Below are 23,380 nucleotides of genomic sequence, written 5' to 3'. Positions count from 1 at the left end.
TGTTTTAGTTGCAGGCCGTGTCAGTGGCACTGTATTGTCCTCAAAGCGGGCAAAAAAGTTATTTAGTCTGCCTGGGAGCAAGACATCCTGGTCCGTGACGGGGCTGGTTTTCTTTTTGTAATCCGTGATTGACTGTAGACCCTGCCACATACCTCTTGTGTCTGAGCCGTTGAATTGAGATTCTACTTTACTTTACGTCTCTATTCTGACGCTTAGCTTGTTTGATTGCCTTGCGGAGGGAATAGTTACACTGTTTGTATTCGGTCATGTTTCCGGTCACCTTGCCCTGATTGAAAGCAGTGGTTCGGGCTTTCAGTTTCACACGAATGCTGCCATCAAGCCACGGTTTCTGGTTTGGGAATGTTTTAATCGTTGTTATGGGAACGACATCTTCAATGCACGTTCTAATGAACTCACTCACCGAATCAGCGTATTCGTCAATGTTGTTGTCTGACGCAATACGAAACATATCCCAATCCACGTGATGGAAGCAGTCTTGGAGTGTGGAATCAGATTGGTCGGACCAGCAAGCTTCTTGTTTTAGTTTCTGTCTGTAGGCAGGGATCAACAAAATGGAGTCGTGGTCAGCTTTTCCGAAAGGAGGGCGGGGCAGGGCCTTATATGCGTCGCGGCAGTTAGAATAGCAGTGATCCAAGGTTTTTCCAGCCCTGGTTGCGCAATCGATATGCTGATAAAATTTAGGGAGTCTTGTTTTCAGATTAGCCTTGTTAAAATCCCCAGCTACAATGAATGCAGCCTCCGGATAAATGGATTCCAGTTTGCAAAGAGTCAAATAAAGTTTGTTCTGGGATCCATTCCGTTGTCCTGGGTGAAAGGCAGAACACAGGATCCGCTTCGCGAAAGTCATATTCTTGGTCGTACTGATGGTGAGTTGACGCTGCTCTTATGTTCAGTAGTTCTTCTCGACTCTATGTAATGAAACCTAAGATGACCTGGGGTACCAATGTAAGAAATAACACGTAAAAAAAACAAAAAACTGCATAGTTTCCTAGGAGCGCGAAGCGAGGCGGCCATCTCTGTCGGCGCCGGCACGTTCGAGGTTGTAAATGAGAACTTGTTCTCAACTAGCCTACCTGGTTAATAAATAAAGATGAAATAAAATAATAAAAAAATAAAAAAGATAGGTTCACTTCACTGCCCTTTGGACAAGAAAATAACATTCTAAGATTGACTTGGAAGTGTTAATGTCTGGTTTCCCATTGTAAATGACAAAAAGCAACGACGCCTATGTAGGATGAATACAAGGTAAGAGATGTCATCTCTTAGGCATAGTCAATCATGTCCAAGCTCCTCTACCCCCTTTTACTTCCTCTCCTTCTCTAGCATCATCCAACAGAAAAGTAAAGTGCACTAACTAGTAGAGGTCAATATATTTTTCTTAAGGAAACCGACCCGTGTCTGAAATGTGATGAACAGATTATGGTCACTAAAGCAGTCCGAAACTAGTATTTTTGGTGGTAGGCTGAAAGGTAACACTTGTTACCCTACTCTGGTCAGCAACCCTGGTCCTGGAGAGCTACAGGGTGGGACTGACTGCTTTTGTTTCAGTGCAGCACTAACACCCTGTTTCATCTAATCCAGGTCTTGATTATTATTTCATTAGTTGGTGTTAAGGGTTTAAGTGGAACCAAAGCCTGCAAAGTGCCAACAGTCTCAGGACCGGGGTTAGTGAATGTACTAGTTACAGGGTTCAACTGTCACTGTGATCACCCTGACCATTAGATCTAACCGCTCTGATGTCAGCATCTTCTTTACTGCAGGTCTGGTCACACATGTAGCCTAACACAGAGTGCTTAGACCTCTGGGGTGGACGTGCCTTGTTGTTAGCTGTTTATCTCCTCCCACCTGGACCTCAGGTCGGAGCTTTGACCCAGCCTCCTCTTCCTCTGATCAGGACCGTTCTCTTTGGCAGTATGGGTGAGAAGCGGGGTAGTCCCTTCCAGCTGCTGAACCGCGTGCACAGAGACTGCGATGGTAGTGGTGGAGGATCCAAGCCCTTAGAGCAAAAAGGTCATGACACCACCAGCCTCATCAACCCGGACCTGGGCACCATGGACAGTGCTGCTGCTGCTGCTGACAGTACACGCTTCTCTCCTGTTTCACTGGAACTGGACCCCACAGCGGTGAATAATGGATCAGACATTCCCTGCAGCCCGCAGACGGACACAAAAGACCCAGCGCTGCAGATCGACAGCCGGCCCTCTACCTGCGGCCCTAACCCTCCTCCTCTCCCTCCAGCTAGCCGGCTGCTCTCCTCCAAGCACTTCCAGAGCCCCTACATTACGAAGACTAGCATGCAGGGGGATGTCTACAACTTCCTAGAGAGACCCACTGGATTGAGATGCTTCCTCTACCACTTCTTGGTGTGAGTACCTCTGCCTTTTCACCCGCTACCGGTCACTTCAACATACCGGTAGCTAAAAGGCTAGACTGCTTCCCTAGATGACATTCTTTTGTGAATATAACATGACATACATCCTTATTAATGACATTAACATTTTTTATTTAGAAATATTCAGAATTAGTGGCTTTCAAATGTTCCCTAAAAATATATCTCCCCCAGAAATAACAGTGGATTTGGAAAATGCCATTATTAGACCAAAGGCGAGGACACCACAGTTCACCGGACACAACACAGAGTCCAAACATTTAACATTCACTGTGTTTTGCTCTGCATTTGTTGATAACGAAATCTGAAAATACTCTGGATACATTCAGTAACATGATGAGAATATTCCTGGAAAATGTGGGGTAGGTGCAACATTAAAACAAAAAATGACAAGACTTTGAGGACTAACTGGTGTCTCCAAGTGTCTCCAAGTGGCCACACACCTCTCCAAAGTGTGCACAGTTCCTAAGTAATTTCAATGCACTTTTATGACTTAAAGAAGAGTCCTCAAACATAAGGTGCTTTTTTTGAGGTCTCCTAAACTGTGCCGTCTAGGAACTAGATCAAGCGCACTTGTAGTTTTATTTGGAACACAAACACCATCACAATATGACTGTTGTTCCATTAGAAATCACAATCTGAGTCAGATGGACATCATTTGAAAGCTAGTTCTATTGTTAACATGGCTAGCTAAGTTACAGTGGGGCAAAAAAGTATTTAGTCAGCCACCAATTGTGCAAGTTCTCCCACTTAAAAAGATAGGAGAGGCCTGTAATTTTCATCATAGGTACACTTCAAATATGTCAGACAAAATGAGAAAAAAAATCCAGAAAATCACATTGTAGGATTTTTAATGAATTTAAAAATGGCAGATTATGGTGGAAAATAAGTATTTGGTCAATAACAAAAGTTTCTCAATACTTTGTTGTATACCCTCTGTTGGCAATGACAGAGGTCAAACGTTTCTCTAAGCCTTCACAAGGTTTTCACACACTGTTGCTGGTATTTTGGCCCATTCCTCCATGCAGATCTCCTCTAGAGCAGTGGTGTTTTGGGGCTGTTGCTGGGCAACACGGACTTTCAACTCCCTCCAAAGATTTTCTATGGGGTTGAGATCTGGATACTGGCTAGACACCTCCAGGACCTTGAAATGCTTCTTACGAAGCCACTCCTTCATTGCCCGCGCGGTGTGTTTGGGATCATTGTCATGCTGAAAGACCCAGCCACGTTTCATCTTCAATGCCCTTGCTGATGGAAGGAGGTTTTCACTCAATCTCACGATACATGGCCCAATTAATTATTTCCTTTACACGGATCAGTCGTCCTGGTCCCTTTGCAGAGAAACAGCCCCAAAGCATGATGTTTTCACCCCCATGCTTCACAGTAGGTATGGTGTTCTTTGGATGCAACTCAGCATTCTTTGTCCTCCAAACACGACGAGTTGAGTTTTTACCAAAAAGTTATATTTTGGTTTCATCTGACCATATGACATTCTCCCAATCTTCTTCTGGATCATCCAAATGCTCTCTAGCAAACTTCAGACGGGCCTTGACATGTACTGGCTTAAGCAGGGGGACACGTCTGGCACTGCGGGATTTGAGTCCCTGGCGGTGTAGTGTGTTACTGATGGTAGACTTTGTTACTTTGGTCCCATCTCTTTGCAGGTCATTCACTAGGTCCCCCCGTGTGGTTCTGGGATTTTTGCTCACCGTTCTTGTGATCATTTTGACCCCACGGGGTGAGATCTTGCGTGGAGCCCCAGATCGAGGGAGATTATCAGTGGTCTTGTATGTCTTCCATTTCCTAATAATTGCTCCCACAGTTGATTTCTTCAAACCAAGCTGCTTACCTATTGCAGATTCAGTCTTCCCAGCCTGGTGCAGGTCCACAATTTTGTTTCTGGTGTCCTTTGACAGCTCTTTGGTCTTGGCCATAGTGTAGTTTGGAGTTGACTGTTTGAGGTTGTGGACAGGTGTCTTTTATACTGATAACAAGTTCAAACAGGTGCCATTAATACAGGTAACGAGTGGAGGACAGAGGAGCCTCTTAAAGAAGAAGTTACAGGTCTGTGAGAGCCAGAAATCTTGCTTGTTTGTAGGTGACCAAATAGTTATTTTCCACCAAAATTTGCAAATAAATTCATTAAAAATCCTACAATGTGATTTTCTGGATTTTTTTCTTCTAATTTTGTCTGTCATGGTTGAAGTGTACCTATGATGAAAATTACAGGCCTCTCTCGTCTTTTTAAGTGGGAGAATTTGCACAATTGGTGGCTGACTAAATACTTTTTTGCCCTACTGTATATGATATTACAGTTTTAGTCTTTTACCATGCAATTCAGCACAACTGATTATTATTTTGGTGCGCATAGAAAGTGGTCCTGAGTGCATTTAGGTGCATGTGCTTTGGCAAATGTTCTGCACAATAGACAAACACAGGCTCACTCTGTTCAGAACAACCCAGGGTATGACACCATGTCATCTTGTAACTACATAAAATACAGTGATCATATATCAGTATATGACACAAGTTTTATAATATGGAAATGTGAAATGCGTGTTTGGCTTGCTTGTATGACATCAAAACTATTTATTATCTTTGAAAATACATCTGAAAATACATCTTAATTTACAGCATTTCCGTCACTCAGACAACAAAACATTTTCAAGAGTTGCCAAATATGTCAGGAGGGATGGGGGAGAAGTTCTTCCGAAGTTCAGAACGGCTGTCAGTCAAAACCCATACAGAGCTGTGAAGCGCAGAGCAGAGCATGTTAATGTACAGCCACTACGTTCCAGTTTAGGCGTTTATCAGTTCCCAAATATGCAATTTTCAACCCATATACAGGTACAAGTGTAAATCACTACTTATAGTTATTGTAATGGCTGTAAGGATTATGTACTGGTTCCCAGTAACTAAAGGAGAGGTTGTCTGTCACTGTGGCCTGGCTTCTCTGATTATTTCTCCATGAGACCACAGAGCAGGCAGGAGGAGGTCAACATGATCCTGTCACCCACACCTCTGTTCTTGTCCAACTGCTCTCTTTTCTTACCTACCGGTCAACAAATCAGCCCTGTATGTTCTTAACCCTGGGCAGCATGGGTCTGGGAGGCTCACGGGGATATTGGTATCCACAGTCCTCCACCAATTATACATTTAACTCCATACTTCTTGTATTAAAAAATGTTGGCACATAAATGCACTTTAATTCAAGATTTAAAACTGAAATGATGTTTCTCTGCCTCATGGCAAAATGTGTACAATAAGCAGGATTTTTGCTTTAAAGTTGGAACAACAAAAAGCCTCTATGCTGCAACAACAACAAAAAAACAAACTTTTTGCAAAATATGTTCCTTACCACAGCCTCACTCAGCCCCTAAAACCACAGCTGGTTGAGGGAATGCTAAGAGTGTGCAACGCTGTCATCAAGGCAAAGGGTGGCTATTTGAAGAATTTCAAATATAAAATATATTTTAATTTGTGTAACCCTTTTTTGGTAACTACGTGATTCCATATGTATTATTTCATAGTGTTGATGGCTTCACTATTATTCTACAATGTATAAAATAGGAAAAATAAAGAAACTCTTGAAAGAGTAAGTGTATATCGGTAGGGTATATCATTCATATGTAAGTCCAAATATGGATATAGCAACTGTACATTGAGGTAAAGCGGTTGCAACAATGTAAACAATATGTACTGTAGCTATAGAAATCTATGATGCATGTTTCATTCCATAATCCCAGGATATTTAATGGTATGAGGATGGGGAATGAATGGTCGACTCAATAAGTGACTCGGCATGACCATGTAAATGGAAACGCCGTTGAGTCGTCCAGCTCTTGTTTTCCTCCCCTCTCTGTTTGTTGTGTGTGTGTGTGGCCTGGCATCTCTGATGATAATCTTCCCCAGCAGTAATTGAGGCTATAATGTTCCCCACTCACACAGAGAGAACCCGAGAACCCCTGGACTCGTACAAAATTAAACCCTGATTCTGATTCATCCTCGCTGACGCTCCTTTAAGTAACCCTTACTTGTCAATGGGTATTAATGATTCTGCTGGGCCTCCTCTCCGCTCTGCTCCACTCTGCTCTTCTATATCAGGCCATCCAGGAGAGACGTGAGAGGAGAGAAAGGAAGGCTACATCAAGGGCTGTGTGCAGCAGCCATGACTGGCTAAGTGGCCTGCTCTTCATTACGATGACACAGATAGATAGGCAGAGAGGGTTGAGTGGTTGTGTGCCCGGCTGCCAGCGTTTCCAGCCCTATCCGTCACTCCTTATCTGGCTGAGGTCAAAGCCAGAGCCAGGCCAGGGACAGTGTCCCGCTGGGGACTACGTACTTCAATGCCTCAGCCAGAGATGGAGGAGAAACAGACACAACTCACGGCAATTACATCCGTCCCTGGGCCACACACGGACATAGACTCACAGGTCCGCACATAATGACGGGCGCAAAGCCATGCATACACACTCTCTGTCTCTCTCACACACACACACACACACACACACACACACACACACACACACACACACACACACACACACACACACACACACACACACACACACACACACACACACACACACACATAGTCCAGTAGAGAATATATCCCTCTGGTTACCCACAGCGTACTGGGGCAGGTGTCAATAAAGAGTCTTATGCAATGTCATGCAGTGCAGTCAGCAGGCACTTCAGGCTCAACATAGAACAGACCAGACACTTTGGATCTCTGATGAATAAGGATCCAGTAGAACTCAGTCTTTCACGTGACATTATCTTACACAGGAGATAAGGCATGTGTTACCACAGCCTCACTCAGCCCCTAAAACCACAGGCTCCTTTGATCCGTGGCTTGCCATGCTTCTCACTCTCTCTTCAGATCATCAATGGCACTGGACTGACTAGTCCCTAACTGATTTTATTTCTGAAGGAAGTGCATCTTCAGGGAATAATCTACCATACACGACTGATACAACCACACACAGCAGATGATTAGGTTTTGTTGCTGTGGATGCTACGTATGTACTGTATGGGTGATTCAACAGAAGTGATGTAAATGACTTTCCCCCCAAAAATAGTTAAGTCTCCAAATGTGGGACATTTATTTACATCATGATGTATTTTATTTAAATCCAAGGCAATAACAAACATATTCAGGGATTTTTATGCCATTAAACTTCTTTGGCAGGTTCGCCTAAAATAATAAAAAATAAAAAAACATTTTCGAGATGGAGAAACACTTTCAGTGTTAACTTAAACGACTAAAACCACATCTAAACTATGTAGAAAATATAATGAACCTAATATAATTTTAGAATATAATATTTGAGAATGATCTTGTCTCAGCGCTGCAACTCCCCAACAGGCCCTGGAGAGGTGAAGGTCGAGTCATGCGTCCTCTGAAACATTACCCACCAAGCCGCGCTTCTTAACACCCGCTTGCTTAACTCGGAAGCCAATGTGTCAGATGAAACACTGTTCAACTGACGACTGCAGTCTCCCGGGCCCACCACAAGGAGTCGCTAGAGCGTGATGAGCCAAGTAAAGCCCCCCGGCCAAACCCATAATGTCACTTACGGACTGCAAAGGGAAACCCAGTTGCGAGCTGCCCTGTGACGCGAGCCTACCAGACAGGCTAAATGCCTTTTATGCTTGCTTTGAGGCAAGCAACACTGAAGCATGCATGAGAGCACCAGCTGTCCCGGATGACTGTGTGATCACTCTCTCCGTAGCCGATGTGAGCAAGACCTTTATCCAGGTCAACATTCACAAGGCCGCGGAGCCAGATGGATTACCAGGACATATACTCAGAGCATGCGCGGACCAACTGGCAAGTGTTTTCACTGACATTTTCAACCTCTCCCTGACCGAGTCTGTAATACCTACATGTTTCAAGCAGACCACCATAGTCCCTGGGCCCAAGAAAGCGAAGGTAACCTAGCTAAATATCTACCGCCCATAGCACTTTGAAAGGCTGTTCATGGCTCACATCAACACCATAATCCCAGAAACCCTAGACCCACTCCAATTTACATACCGCCCCAACAGATGCATAGATGATGCAACCTCAATCACACTCCACACTGCCCTTTCCTACATAGACAAAAATAACACCTATGTGAAAATGATTTTCATTGACTACAGTTCAGCGTTCAACACCATAGTGCCCACGAAGCTCATCACTAAGCTAAGGGCCGTGGGACTAAACACCTCCCTCTGCTACTGGATCCTGGACTTCCTGATGGGCCACCCCCAGGTGGTAAGGGTAGGTAACAATACATCTGCCATGCTGATCTTCAACACTGAGGCCCCTCAGGGGTGCGTGCTTAGTCCCCTCCTGTACTCCCTGTTCACCCACGACTGCGTGGCCAAGCACGACTCCAACACCATCATTAAGTTTTGCCGACGACACAACAGTGTTAGGAGTGATCATCGACAATGATGAGAGCCCATAGGGAGGAGGTCAGAGACCTGCCAGTGTGGTGCCAGGACAACAACCTCTCCCTCAACGTAAGCAAGACAAAGGAGCTGATCGAATATGCATCCATTCACATCGACAGGGCTGTAGTGGAGCGGGTCGAGAGTTTCAAGTTCCTTGGTGTCCACATCACCAACAAACTATCATGGTCCAAACACACCAAGAGAGTCATTAAGAGGGTACGATAACACCTTTTTCCCCCTCAGGAGATATTTGGCATGGGTCCCCAGATCCTTAAAGTTATACAGCTGCACCATCGAGAGCGTCCTAACTGGTTGCATCACCGCCTGGTATGGCAACTGCTCGGCATCTGACCCTAAAGCGCTACAGAGGGTAGTGCGTACGGCTCAGTACATCACTAGGGCCAGGCTTCCTGCCATCAAGGACTGATATACTAGGCGGTGTATGGCCCATAAAATTGTCAAAGACTCCAGTCACCCAAGTCATAGACTATTCTCTCCGCTACCGCACTGCAAGCGGTACCGGAGCACCCTGTCTAGGTCCAAAAGGCTCCTTAACAGCTTCTACCTCCAAGCCTGCTGAACAATTAATCAAATGGCCACCTGGACTATTTACATTGAAACCCCCCCTTTGTTTTTACACTGCTGCTACTTGTTTATTATCTATGCATAGTCAGTGTACCCCTACCTACATGTACAAGTTACCTCGACTAACCTGTATCCCCGCACATTGACTCGGTACCGGTACACCCTGTATATAGCCTCGTTATTGTTATTTTATTTTTTACCTTAATTTATTTAGTAATATTTTCTGAACTCTATTTTCTTAAAACTGAGTTGTTAGTTAAGGCCTTGTAAGTAAGCATTTCATTGTAACCTGTTGTATTTGGCGCATGTGACAAATAACATTTGTTTTGATTTGATTTGAAACACACACTTTATAACAGTGTAGAATGAACGTTCCTAAAGCCACACCTCAAAAAATATCACCAGGTGATGAGATTGCACCCTTCTCCAGCATGGCCACATGGTGGAGTAGTCTGTCTGCAAACATATAGGAGAACATTTTGTGAGCAAGTTGGTAAATCTGAATGTATTTTTAGAAGTTTCACTACCGAACATCTAATATATCAAGAAATATGTAAACACATGTTTAGGGGACTAAAATATATGTTTACTGGGATGAACATAATTTATGTTGTATCTATGCCATTATGGAGTCTGTGATAACCTCAATGGCACTTCCCTTGCTATCTCCCATTTAGAGTAACATACACCATGCTTTACCAACTGAGCTACAGAGGACCAACATGTGTTTGGATCTTGCGACCAATGTCCTGGTGTAAATGTTGGTCTTGGGTAGTGGATAAGTGCACACGTCAGGAATAGATTCAGTCTTTAACTTGTCATGGTCTCAACTCTCTGGATCTGGGTCTGGATCTGGATCTGGGTCTGGATCTGGGTCTGGATCTGGGTCTGGATCTTGCGACCAATGTCCTGGTGTAAATGTTGGTCTTGGCTCCTGGATATTACCATAGTCTTTGGTTTACAAACCATAGGCCACCAAATTTGAAGAAGACACTGTTCTCTGATCATTGGCTGATCACTCCCATCCCATAGGAATCCCCACCCAGTTGACTACTTTTAAATGTTGGAAGCCCTCAATGGCAATGTCTGTACCAAAACAAATTATTTCCATCAAGTCCTCCATTTATCTCTATGATTGACACTTGACACCAAAACGCCTAATATTTTGCTAAAGTAAAGATAGGTAAAGTGATCATTTAAACATCAAACAATAATTAATTAGATGCATAAGTAATTCAATCAGTCAATAAGTTTCAGAAATAAAATGGTACTGGTTTGTCCTTGGGAGCAATTTCCAAACGCTTGAAGGTACCACGTTCATCTGTACAAACAATAGTACGCAATTATAAACACCATGGGACCACGGAGCCGTCATACCGCTCAGGAAGGAGACACATTCTGTCTCCTAGAGATTAAAGTACTTTGGTGCAAAAAGCACAAATCAATCCCAGAACAACAACAAAGGACCTTGTGAAGATGCTGGAGGAAACAGGTACAAAAGTATCTATATCCACAGTAAAATGAGTCCTATATCGACATAACCTGAAAGGCCGCTCAGCAAGGAAGAAGCTGCTGCTCCAAAACCTCCATATAAAAGCCAGACTACGGTTTGCAACTGCACATGGGGACAAAGATCATACTTTTTTGGAGAAATGTCCTCTGGTCTGATGACCAGACAGACTATTATTCTGACATTTCACATTCTTAAAATAAAGTGGTGATCCTATCTGACCTTAAACAGGGCATTTTTACAAGGATTAAATGTCAGGAATTGTGTCCTAAGTTTTCATAAATGTGGCCTTAATTGCCTACCGTCTGTAAGATGTTAGTGTCTTAACGGCCGTTCCACAGGTGCGTGTTCATGAATTGTTTATGGTTCAATGAACAAGCATGGGAAACAGTGTTTAAACCCTTTACAATGAAGATCTGAAGTTATTTGGATTTTTACGAATTATCTTTGAAAGACAGGGTCCTGAGAAAGGGACGTTTCATTTTTTTGCTGAGTTTATATATACTGTATTGCAAGTATAATCCAGCCTAAATCCAACGTAGGTCGAGGTCCTCCTGCCTCTCAGCACGTCCCCACAGCCTGGTCAGATGTTATGATCAGAAGAGGCATGTCTATTTCATAGTCATCTTGCAGGTTTGAATCTGAGGTCTGTTAAGCCAAACGCACCCACATATTCAGGAGAACGTTGTCGCAGTTGAGTAATAACATTGCTCGTAAATTACAGGTAGACTTTATTGAGTAGCCTTTCAAACATGTTTCAATCACTATCTTTACAATAGTATATCCAAACTCATTTTGAATCAAGTGCCAGGCCAACTAGATTATTTAGAAATGATACTGTATGGTCACATCTGGAAAGATCTCTGTGATATTGAGCTGTCTAGTCAATTGAAGTGGTGTTAGAAACTAGTGCAAATGTTTCCACCAGATCATTCTACTTGGAAACAGTAAACATGAATAAGTAATCTTGTGCTGAATTGCCTGGTGATGAGCGAGGACAGCCACAGTCCAAAGTGCTCACAGAATCTCCACTCACTCCACTCATGATGTACTCCAGTGGAGGCTATTGGTTACTACCATCAGGTTTTACCCTTGACTTGGTCATAGTCTTTGGTCGATTTGGAACTTTCACATTATAACCTGTTACTACTTCTTACAGTGGGTCTATACACGTTGTGATGTGTTAGCACCAGGGCCCTAAAGCAACTGAGGACACATGAGGTTCCATGAGGACACAGACTTTTTGAACGGATCTTGCGTTATCTTCTTATATCGCAGTATATTTGCCATTACAGGAGCTGATTCATAATGTGAGACTTTGATTCAGAAATCCTCATTTGGAATACGTTTTCATTAACACCTCCAGGGGCTTCAGAATACACACAGAGAGGGTTTAGGTCCTTTAGCATATTACTGTTGGAGGAATAGAGAGTACCTTAGTTTTGCTAGCTGCTACTCATATTGGTACACTTATAATGCACTTTTCGTTATACAACAATCACGGAAGGCTACAGTGTGTGCATTTAAAACATGTAATACATGAAAAACAAATACTCACACATGGTAGTTTATACTGCTTTTTTTAGAACTCAAATATGCTTTTTTTCAATTGGAGTTTGAATAAAATAGGACTCTGCAGTTTGTCTTATGTAAATGCGACTGTTTTGTTTTTGGCATGGGACCCTGTTCAGGAGGATTTGTCCTCTGTTTTTGCTCCATCTTAGGATCTTCTGTTTTTGTACCTAGGCATGAGTAATTTTAGAGTGTATGAACTCTGGATATACGCAGAGCTTGAAGTCTGGTTTTACTCTGTGCAGTACTTCATATATCATACTCTGCATTTATGCTGTTACCAGACACCACTCAGAGGTTTGGAAATACATATTTGGCTCCAGTGGATAAGTGTTATTGATATTGCTGGGGTCAGGGATTGGTCGTTCCGTCTTCCGTGTGCTTCAGTCCTCTCAAATTATAACTTTACTAGCTACCTTCATTTTGTTCTTCCAAAAGCTTTAACTTTAGCCTGGTCCCAGCTCGGTTTGTCCCTTTGCCTACTTCAATGTCATTGTCAGCCCAAATTACAATGTTTGGCATGGCAATTCCCATAAGGAGTTGGCAAGAGAGCAACAAAAACAGACTTAGCACCCAGGCTAGCTTTGACTGGCCGGTCAGATGATGTCTTTATTTGTGTGGTATTGATACTCTTGCAGGTATAACTACACAACGGGAAATGCCACACGGTATTCTGCAGTACAACTATTCTGGGGGAAAATCAGAGTGAGGAAACGAGCAAAAATAGAGGCAGTATTTCACACTGCTACGTAACATAATTTTCTCCGGGGAATTGGACACTTGCGTATAACCTAGCCAACAATGTCATCATATTTTTCATGACTAAAAATCCAGTTAAGGAACTCCCTTGTTATGACAAGAGAGAGGATTAAGGGATTACATGTCATTTGAGTTTAACTGCCCCCTCCAATTTCTTCACTTCTTCCCCAGATGTGAAAAAATGCTCAAATTTAATCAAAATACGTCGGCAGATGAAACCACTGCAGTGATTTTGTTCACAATATACTCCTACTAAGGACAGGGATTTTCAGATGACAGAAATGCTATATTCTCTTTTCATGGTGTGTGATGTGTGTTTTATTAATCCCAACATGAGTAGGCCTAAATGTTGGAGCCGTACATGTTTGATGATATCCCTCGTAGCCTAAATACTGGAACGCCACTTCCATGTTTTGTATGGACATCTGTTCAGTTCATTGAGGATTTACAGTAGCTACAATTCAGCAGGGAATTCAGCATTGCCTTTATACAAATGAGCATTTGTCAGTACTTCTCTCTCTCTCTCTGACCGAGAGCTTGGAATTATAAGGTTCTGTTGTGCATTTTTTTGGTCCACAATTTAGTTTTTGATCTTAACCATAACCATGTTCTGTTCCTGTTCTCTACCTATACACTGTAGTACTCTAAAATACCCCAATTCATGTTGTTAAGTTAAAAAGAATACAAGATGCTCTCACCATTCAACCCTATCAGAACTTTAAAGCCATTTATCTCAGAAGCATCTTTTTACAGATAGAACCTTATAATGCTAAGGACGTGTGATCTTGTTCCAATTTGTTTTCATACTACAACAACTAATCTGTGGAAAAACCTTCTCCAGTTCTTTGTCATGGTCCTTTGAGATGGATTTGACCCGTTGTCGACCATAGATTTTGTGCATTTCAGTGGGTTAAATGTCTTGAGACAGCCGTGGCTTTAGAGTCCAATGAGAGAGTTGTAGTCAGGCATGTGTCAAGACAACAGGCAAACCGTAGTGACAGTTCTCTAGGTTTACAGGCTGGTTGTGTTAAACTGAGATTGCGTGACTACTAATCCTACCTTCAGCCCAGGGAGGGGGGCTTCCTACTGTCCTACTGATGTTACCTCTGTCTACTCCTGTTTTAGCCCCTCTAGCGTTGAATGATTTGCGGTGAAATAAGTGTTCCCAATTTTCCTTTTCAGTAAACTCTTAATGGCAGCTGTACAATAGATGTTTAGGCTAATTTTAGATGTCAGTTTGCTTTTGAATGGACACTAACTCAATCATTGTCTGTTATTGTTTGGGTTTGTCTTGCTATCCCTTACCATCTCTCAGACAGGCCTGTTGTAGCTGGATCAGCTGAGTCCTATAGAGTGTGTTATTGTTCTTTTGAGGAGGTTCTGGGCTTTAATATGTCTTTCTCAGTCTAGTAGTCAACTCATGTAAGTCCCGTACGCCAAGTGAGTACAATCTACATCTGGGATGTGATGTAACTACAGTCGTGTTCTCTCTCTCACTCACACTCACACGAAGCACATGGGACATTATCATCGCACGTGTGTGTTTATGTGTGTGACGGCCGTTAATCCAGGTGGAGGGAAATCATTCCCCCATCTGGCCCATGTGTCACAGAGTGTGAGGAGAATCCTCCTGGAAAACCTGGTGTGTATGTTTCTCACAGAACACAAATCTCACTTCACCCCTCCCACGGTCAGCGACACTGGATGGGGTTTCAACACCTACTGCTTACAGTACAGTCAGTACTATGCGTCCCCTATTTAACACCATCTCTGAGAGGGTATTACTGTACACTATACAAGCAGGAAGTCTCAAAGAACCGTGGCTGTGTAATTAAAACCATGAAAAGGTTGTGCACCTGAACTTTGATCTGGTGTTTGGAGAGTGTTTTGAATGTAAACCTAATGTAAGTGTTTGAATACACAGAATGTGTATTGAAAATATAAATACAGTACTCTGAAATACCCAAAAGTGGTTCTTATTCTGAATATTGGTGTTTTTAAGAGCTTTATGAAAACACTTTTTGGGGATTCAGTACATGTAAAAAAAAATAAAAAAAAGGCAGCACAAAACCAATGTTTCTCATACAATCAACGGTTTAGAAATGCAAATGGTTTATAGCCTAAATATTGATTTATGATAAGGGCCTATGGATAATATTTTTTGTGGAATTCCAGCTTTATTTTTCAATGCTTTATTTAGACAGATTAGAAACAGGAGGGACAGTAAAATGGTACATTTCGGTGGAATTTCACCCACTCAACCACACAGCCACACCGTAAGAAATTATTCTGGGGTGAATTGACATGGACAAAAAAAAAACAATAACAAATACTTATTTGTATTATTATTATTATTATTCTATATCATTTTTTTATTAAAACAACAACTCCCATCAGTGGGTGCTATGGTCAGTGGGTGTGCTCGCCCCCACCCGCCCCTACACGCCAGTAGGGTGAAGCCCCCTCCACCGGCTCAAAGGGATTTTCCAAGGCCGGTAAAGACCAAGCCCCGCCCGACGCTCTGGCGGGCATGGAAACCAGCGCACCCATAACCAACATATACTTAATAAAAATAAATGCAAGTCGTGCAGAGGTCATGCTCTAGCGCTAACTCACCCGGCTTAGACACTCTCCCCACCGAAGACTGAGGTTCAACTCCCCGCTCCAACCCTTCAATCTGTTTCTCCCACCTATCTGTATCCCCTCTGTCATTTCATCACTCTCAATAAAGTGTCAAAATACCCCCAAGTCATTTCAATTATTTCTTATTTTCATTTAACCAAAATAATGTAACAATAAATACAACTTAATATGTTTCTCGAAATGTAATTATCTTTCATGAGGATAACCAAAGAGAGAGAAGTCTTTGGTTTGAATCACTTTGCATTTCTTATCTTGTCACGTGGTTCTTTCACACACCGTCGTATCTACTGAAGAAAGAAATGTGTTTTCCTCTGTAAATATATAATGCTTGTTGTACCATGAGGTGTAGTAGATCGGGATGAACAGATATCAAAAATATTCAGGCAAAATGACATTTAATGAGGACAGCACCCATTCCCACAATGTAAGACACAGAAGTGCAGAATCCTCAATTCTTGCTGTTTACCCGGCAGTTATTGCTGGTGGTTTGAACACTCTGCTTGACAATGCCTGCCAAAACAGTATAAAAAGGTCAATTGATCAAATACGTAAAACAATGTTAAATGTTAAGACAATTCCGACAAAGTGATCTAATTCAAAACATTATAATAGTGTTTAGAAGCTTTAGAGAGAGGACCATGTAAGGACCAAACACCTTACATAACATTGTGTGTGGCCTTATGCACAGCTACTATGTACATGATCAGTTGTCAGGAAAACCACAGGGCTCTAGAGACAGTATGTCATGTGATAGATAGTAAGAGTGCTGTTCGTTTCTTTCCTCCACAGATTCCTCATGGTCCTAGTGTGCCTCATCTTCAGTGTCCTGTCCACCATAGAGCACTATGCCGATTTCGCCAGCGGAACTCTCTTCTGGATGGTGAGTGGACTTGTGATGGATTTCCTCTCTTAGTTTTTTGTTGTTGTTGTTGTATTGCAATACCATCCACATCCACATGATGGGAGTAGGACATCTTGGGTGGGAAGCAGACTAACCGCCATCTTAAATTCAACAGTTCAACAGTATGATAAAAGTAGTGAACCTCAAATGAAATGGAAAGGATATATAAAGGCACATGAAACTCTATGTCTATAAGTCGTCGGCATGCTTCAGAACTTATTGCTGGGGGGGATTTGGTTCATGTAGATTCTATTGGCCACTCTCAGTACTACTCTCACAGGTAGACAAATACTGATATGGGTCAGGATAAGGAATTTTCATCACACACACACACACACACACCTCCCCAGTGTGGGGGGCAATCAGAGGACAGGAGTGTTCTCAAAACTTTTGACCATCATTGCCTTTTAGAGGATTCACTGGCTGCTGAGTTATTCATTCATTTACACCCCGGAAGAAAAACTCGATTCTCAGCAGCTTGATTAGAACTAAGAAAAAGTGAGTGCAAAGCCCAGTGGGGAGGACAGAAGACCGAGCTGGAACATTTTGAGCTAAAGCAGTAGTTACGTTAGACTTAGAGTTTGAGGAACAAAACGTGGTTAAAAAATGCATTTGTAACTCAAGACATGAGCGTTACGAAACCTACAAGACACCGTATTAGAAAAGAAAACAGGCCGCAATGTCCGAAGGATGACATTTGACACTCAACTGTGTAACCCCATTTTATGTGCACCTGCATGTGTGTGTGTATGATGTCATTGTGTTTGTGTATGATGTCATTGTGTTTGTGAATGATGTCATTGTGTGTGTGTGTATGATGTCATTGTGTTTGTGTATGCCATATGTTGTGTGTGTGTGTTTGTTTGGAGTTTGTGTCATCATGGTGTGCATTTGTTGTGGAGTGGCTATGCGAGTTCAGGGTTAGCTGACATTCATGAATCAGAGCGTGCTTGTTTTGGGTGGCAGAGAGGACATTAGTCCTCGAGGATATTTGGCTTTCAAGGCGGCTGCCAAAGTAAAGCTAGCCAGGTTCAGCAGGGCGCACCGACATCCATCACGTGTCACACGCTCTAGTCTCTCTTTCCTCTCCTGTTCTCCAGTCTACTCCGGGTCCACTGATGTCACAGCTGTGCGGCAGGGTGGCACCACCAAACATCTGATCAGAAATGGGCCTCTACCGTCATAACATAGAGCCCCATTAAAGAGTTCCATATAGCCCAATCCAGCTTCAATCCATCTGATCACCTCTGGATCAGCTCCATCCTAGTTTTAGGAGATTAGGGAACACTATTAATTGAAACTATCAGCTGTTTTCTGCAAACATCTAGTTACCGTTTTATTTGACCGAAATCTCTGAAATCTGATCGACCCATTTTAGAATTTTGGGGATTTATTGTAATCTTATTTGATTCTCCAAATTCGCCAGTTTGTTTTTATGTAGTAATTCAATTATTTGACTGAGAAGAACCAAAACCAGTTAAACACCTGTCTTTTATTCTCAGCCCAATCAGGTCATTCAACTGTGTTTCACATTCCTGTTCCACTCTGATTTGGACATACTGTATGTCACGTGTCTTGCTTAGGTTTCTTTAAAATCTCACAACAAGCCATGGTGACAAACAAATAGACTTATCTCCTAGAGATGCTGGCCACTGGGGAGCAGTCTGAACAGGTGTGGGGATAATAGCCTTGGCTGGAAGGACACCGACACCTTTAGACACAAATGCCCACAAATATACTGGAAAAAAAACATCAATCCACTGCACAGTATAATTTATGAGGAAAGGAAGGGCACCGTTGCTGCAGTGGTAGTCAGTGAAAATGTCTATAGGGTGAGTGACAGTCAGGGGATTGGTTTTGTGACTATGGAGCTCTGTTGTTGCAGCAGGGCCTTGGAATTAGGTTTCGTAAGGGGGGGACTGGTAGGGAAGCCAGTTTAAGCAAGCAATGGGACTGCCACCCACACTGGGACGGCTATTGCTGAGCGTTAAGTGGCACAATATTATGGAGAAATGGTGCGAATGAAAAAGATATTGGTTCACTAGGACTTATCAAGTCGTGTCACACCTACACAAAATGACACGCATTCAAACCTCTAAGATACGTGCTCGCGCACACACGCATGGATGCTCGCACACACACTCAAATGTTGTTTTGCTCCCGGAGGACCATGGTTCATATTGAAGGGGGAATTTGGACTACACTGCAGTGACTGCTGCAGCCTCTCTCTAGTGGGGCTGTGGGATATATGGTTACTTTAATAATGCTGGATCAACCACCGGCTGTTTTGTTTTAATCAGATCCCAGAGGTCTGTTTTCCTTCCAATCAGGTTCTCTAGTGCTTCTGACCAATGTCTTTTAACCACCCAACAGATGTGTAAAGGGCTCCCAACACAACCCAGCTCATTAGGATCCATCCTACCTGCACATCCTGCTGAGGCGCTGTCACAGCATTGACGCTCAAATCAGCGAGCCTTTGACCCTGGCTCAATATGCTCTGTCATCAGAGATGCTATCAAACCTTTCTCTGGGTGGGCCTGTGTGAATGGCTCCCTCACCACCAGACCACCTCGGTCTCTCTCTGTCAGCACACCCTGTCCCACCAAGCTCTTATCACGCCTGAGATCTCAGTGCATTGCTTGGCACTGGACATAGAAAAACACTCATATCCCTCTCATATGAAATAGTAAATAGACAGTAAGTCGTAGTAAATTGCGATAGTAAAATGCAGTCGTCTTAATGGACTAGTCTTGAATGCTTTGTGTCTTCCCCAGCCCTGTTTTCCTGACTGTTGTCTATAACTGCTTGTGTTCTGGTCCACAGGAGATTGTCCTGGTGCTGTTCTTTGGGACAGAGTACGTGGTGCGGCTCTGGTCCGCCGGCTGCAGGAGCAAATATGTGGGGATCAAGGGACGACTCCGCTTTATCAGGAAACCCATATCTATCATTGGTGCACCTGGCTTCTACTTTATTGAATCGCACACAACTGTGCCACATGCAATCAGACAGACACTGTTGTTACATGGTTTTACCCCCCTTCTTCTAGTACTATTTATACTGTTACTACTTGTGTTTTTCAATGGCAATTTAAACATTTGAAGATTATGAGCTAAATGTTAATGTGTTGAGGTGCACATGCATTACAGGTGGTGTCTGTTTTCTTTGTCGTCTTCCCCCCCTCCACCAACAGATCTGATAGTGGTTATTGCCTCAGCCATAGTGCTGAGTGTAGGTTCCAATGGCCAGGTGTTCGCCACATCTGCTATCAGGTAACTGTGTATGTTACAAATAACAGTATAATAACTGTGTCATATCTTGTGCTGTAACTGTGTTGTCGTTGCTTAGTAAAACGGGCGGAAGAGAGTATAGGAGGCTCTCTCATTGGTGTAGGCTAAGGTTTGATTGACATCGGTTGCCTTTTTGTCTCTGTGGTTACAGGGGGATTCGCTTCCTCCAGATTCTACGCATGCTGCACGTGGATCGTCAAGGAGGAACATGGAGGCTTCTGGGATCTGTAGTCTTCCTCCATCGACAGGTGGAGATCCCTTTACATACCTTGGGGTCATTTCATCTCATAATTATGTGCAGTATGTGCTCACATTAAGTTAAATATCGCAAGGTCGTCTGGAGCATAATGCTGTTTTAAGTAGAGTGACTTGAACGACCTTGATCCTACTTGATCTACTTTTTTTTTAAAACCTTGAGTAGGCTTCTTATAAATCCTCAGTCAATCAAACTGATGAAAATGAAAATGCAAGGTAAATGAGATGCCTTAAGATGAGGTTAGTCATGGCTTTGAAAATGAAAAACAACGAGTGTTGGACATTTCTTAACCAAATAAGGACACACCCTGTGGTCAGATGATGGGTGCACATTGCTGCCATTTCTTCCAGAGGATTAGTGCACTTGGTCTGTTTGAGTTGCCCTTCCTCCTGCCTCTTGCCTAGCCTGTCTGGTTATGGGCAGACATCTATCCATGTTTTTCATGCTACATTACCACCAGTGATTACCACAGAGCCCGGTGCGCAATCACAGATTCCTCTGATACTCTCACTGAGACCCGCAAGGCTTTATAAGGAGAGAGAGGTAGAGAGTCAGGCTCAACAGCTCTTGTTTATTCTTTTCTTTATTATTCTTGAACTGGAAGATGTGGGTTATTTCTCTATGATGTGCAATGGGTCTACCGGTCATCTTTTGGGGTTAGTTTTAGGGTTACATCAATAGTCAAAGGGAGCTGACGTCTTCTCTCTGTGTGAAATGATAGAGAGATATAGTGCATTGGAAACTATTCAGACCCCTTGACCCTTTTCCACATTTTGTTACTTTACAGCCTTATTCTAAAATTGATTCAATTGTTTATTTTTGCGATTGTATAATATGTCACATTTACATAAGTATTCAGAACCTTTACTCAGTACTTTAAAAAAAAAAGTTTAAAGGGGTGGATCAGCTTAATATTGCGGAAAGAATATTGGTTCCATCAATGTAGTTGTCTGCATCATTTCCAATCCCCCATATTTTTGGGGGGTCAATATATATATATCCATACACGCATGCATACATATATACATACACATACCTATATAGACATACATACACTTTTTTAAAGAATATACCTTTATTATTATTCCCCGCAAACCCTACCACCGATCCCCCAATTGGAGTAAACTAATAAACACTTCGGCTTTTACCTTCAATTTATACATCTTATACACATTTGACATACACAGTCTATTTTACAATAGTTAATTTTTGTTTGTTTTTACTCCTTCCTCTATTTCTGATGTCCATCCAGTTCTATTTGTAACTGTGCTATTTCACAAAAGATCTGAACATATATACATTTTACAGACCCCGTATGTTTTACATGTTTTATCTTGCTATTTACTCAGTACTTTGTTGAAGCACCTTTGGCTGAGATTACAGCCTCGATTCTTCTTGGGTTTGACGCTACAATCTTGGCACACCTGTATTTGTATTTGGGGAGTTTCTCCCATTCTTCTCTGCAGATCCTCTCAAGCTCTGTCAGGTGGGATGGGGAGCGTCTCTGCACAGCTATTTTCAGGTCTCTCCAGAGATGTTTGATCGGGTTCAAGTCCAGGCTCTGGCTGGGCCACTCAAGGACATTCAGAGACTTGTCCTGAAGCCACTCCTGCGTTGTCTTGGCTGTGTGCTTTGGATCGTTGTCCTGTTGGAAGGTGAACCTTCACCCCAGCCTGAGGGCCTGAGCGCTCTGGAACAGGTTTTCATCAAGGATCTCTCTGTACTTTTCACCGTTCATTCTTCCCTCGATCCTGACTAGTCTCCCAGTCCCTGAAAAACATCCCCACAGCATGATGCTGCCACCACCATGCTTCACCATAGGGATGGTGCCAGGTTTCCTCCAGATGTGATGCTTGGCATTCAGGCCAAAGAGTTCAATCTTGGTTTCATCAGACTAGAGCATCTTGTTTCGCATGGTCTGAGAGTCCTTTAGGTGCCTTTTGGCAAACTCCAAGCGGGCTGTCATGTGGCTTTTACTTAGGAGTGGCTTCCTTCTAGCCACTCTACCATAAATGCTCGATTGGTGGAGTGCTTCCTTCTGGAAGGTTCTCCCATCTCCACAGAGGAACTCTGGAACTCTGTCAGACTGACCATCAGGTTCTTGGTCACCTCCCTGACCAAGGCCCTTCTCCCCCGATTGCTCAGTTTGGCCGGGCAGCCAGTTCTAGGAAGAGTTTTGCTCTGATATGCACTGTCAACTGTGGGACTGTGTATAGACAGGTGTGTTCCATTCCAAATCATGTCCAATCAATTGAATTTACCACAGGTGGACTCCAATCAAGTTGTAGGAACATCTCAAGGATGATCAATTGAAACAGGATGCACCTGAGCTCAATTTTGAGTCTCATAACAAATGGTCTGAATACTTATGTCAATAAGGTATTTCTGTTTTTGTTTTTAAATCATTTGCAAAAATGTCTAAAAACCTGTTTTCGCTTTGTCATTATGGAGTATTGTGTGTAGATTGATGAGGAACATTTTTTATTTAGTCAATTTTAGAATAAGGCTGTAACGTAACAAAATGTGGAAAAAGTCAAGAGGTCTGTATACTTTCCGAATCCACTGTATATGCCTCCTCTTTCTATGTTAAATCATTGCATGCTGTAGCCTTGATCGAATGATGTGTTATAATGATATATGTTCCGGATGCATTTAATTTTAGTTCGATTCATACCTGCAAAATGTGCAAATAATGTCAAGAAATGCATTTAACATCAACATATTATCTACACATTACAACTGACATACTACACTCAGTGTGTATTTCTTCTGTTGTAGGAGCTGATCACCACGCTGTACATCGGCTTCCTGGGGCTGATCTTCTCCTCCTACTTTGTGTACCTGGCGGAGAAGGATGCTGTGGACGAGGAGGGCAAGACTGGCTTCTCCACCTATGCTGATGCCCTGTGGTGGGGCGTGGTAAGGCATAGTAATAGCATTACATATGCCATATAGCAGACACGTAAACAAATTCAAGGACACTTTTAGTGAAGTGTGGTGTGTATACATTTGA

The 23,380-nt window shown here is 42.7% G+C and overlaps 1 protein-coding gene across 2 annotated transcripts in view; it reads left to right on the top strand.

The window, feature by feature from the left end:
• LOC112218170 (potassium voltage-gated channel subfamily KQT member 1) overlaps nt 1-23,380 on the top strand; it is a 258,934-nt gene that overhangs the window by 9,912 nt on the left and 225,642 nt on the right. Inside the window, exons 2-7 of one of the 2 annotated variants that reach the window (XM_024378753.2) lie at nt 1,916-2,386; nt 16,713-16,803; nt 19,648-19,774; nt 20,015-20,093; nt 20,263-20,359; nt 23,146-23,286. In XM_024378753.2, the coding sequence (XP_024234521.1) occupies nt 1,935-2,386; nt 16,713-16,803; nt 19,648-19,774; nt 20,015-20,093; nt 20,263-20,359; nt 23,146-23,286 (987 nt within the window). In that variant the 5' untranslated portion in view covers nt 1,916-1,934. Of the gene's footprint in view, nt 1-1,781; nt 2,387-16,712; nt 16,804-19,647; nt 19,775-20,014; nt 20,094-20,262; nt 20,360-23,145; nt 23,287-23,380 lie in introns of both variants that reach the window. The other variant, XM_024378752.2, reaches the window with a different exon arrangement.

This window comes from Oncorhynchus tshawytscha, linkage group LG19, assembly GCF_018296145.1.
Source record: "Oncorhynchus tshawytscha isolate Ot180627B linkage group LG19, Otsh_v2.0, whole genome shotgun sequence".
Classification (NCBI taxonomy): domain Eukaryota; kingdom Metazoa; phylum Chordata; class Actinopteri; order Salmoniformes; family Salmonidae; genus Oncorhynchus; species Oncorhynchus tshawytscha.
This window is presented reverse-complemented; position numbering and strand designations above follow the sequence as displayed.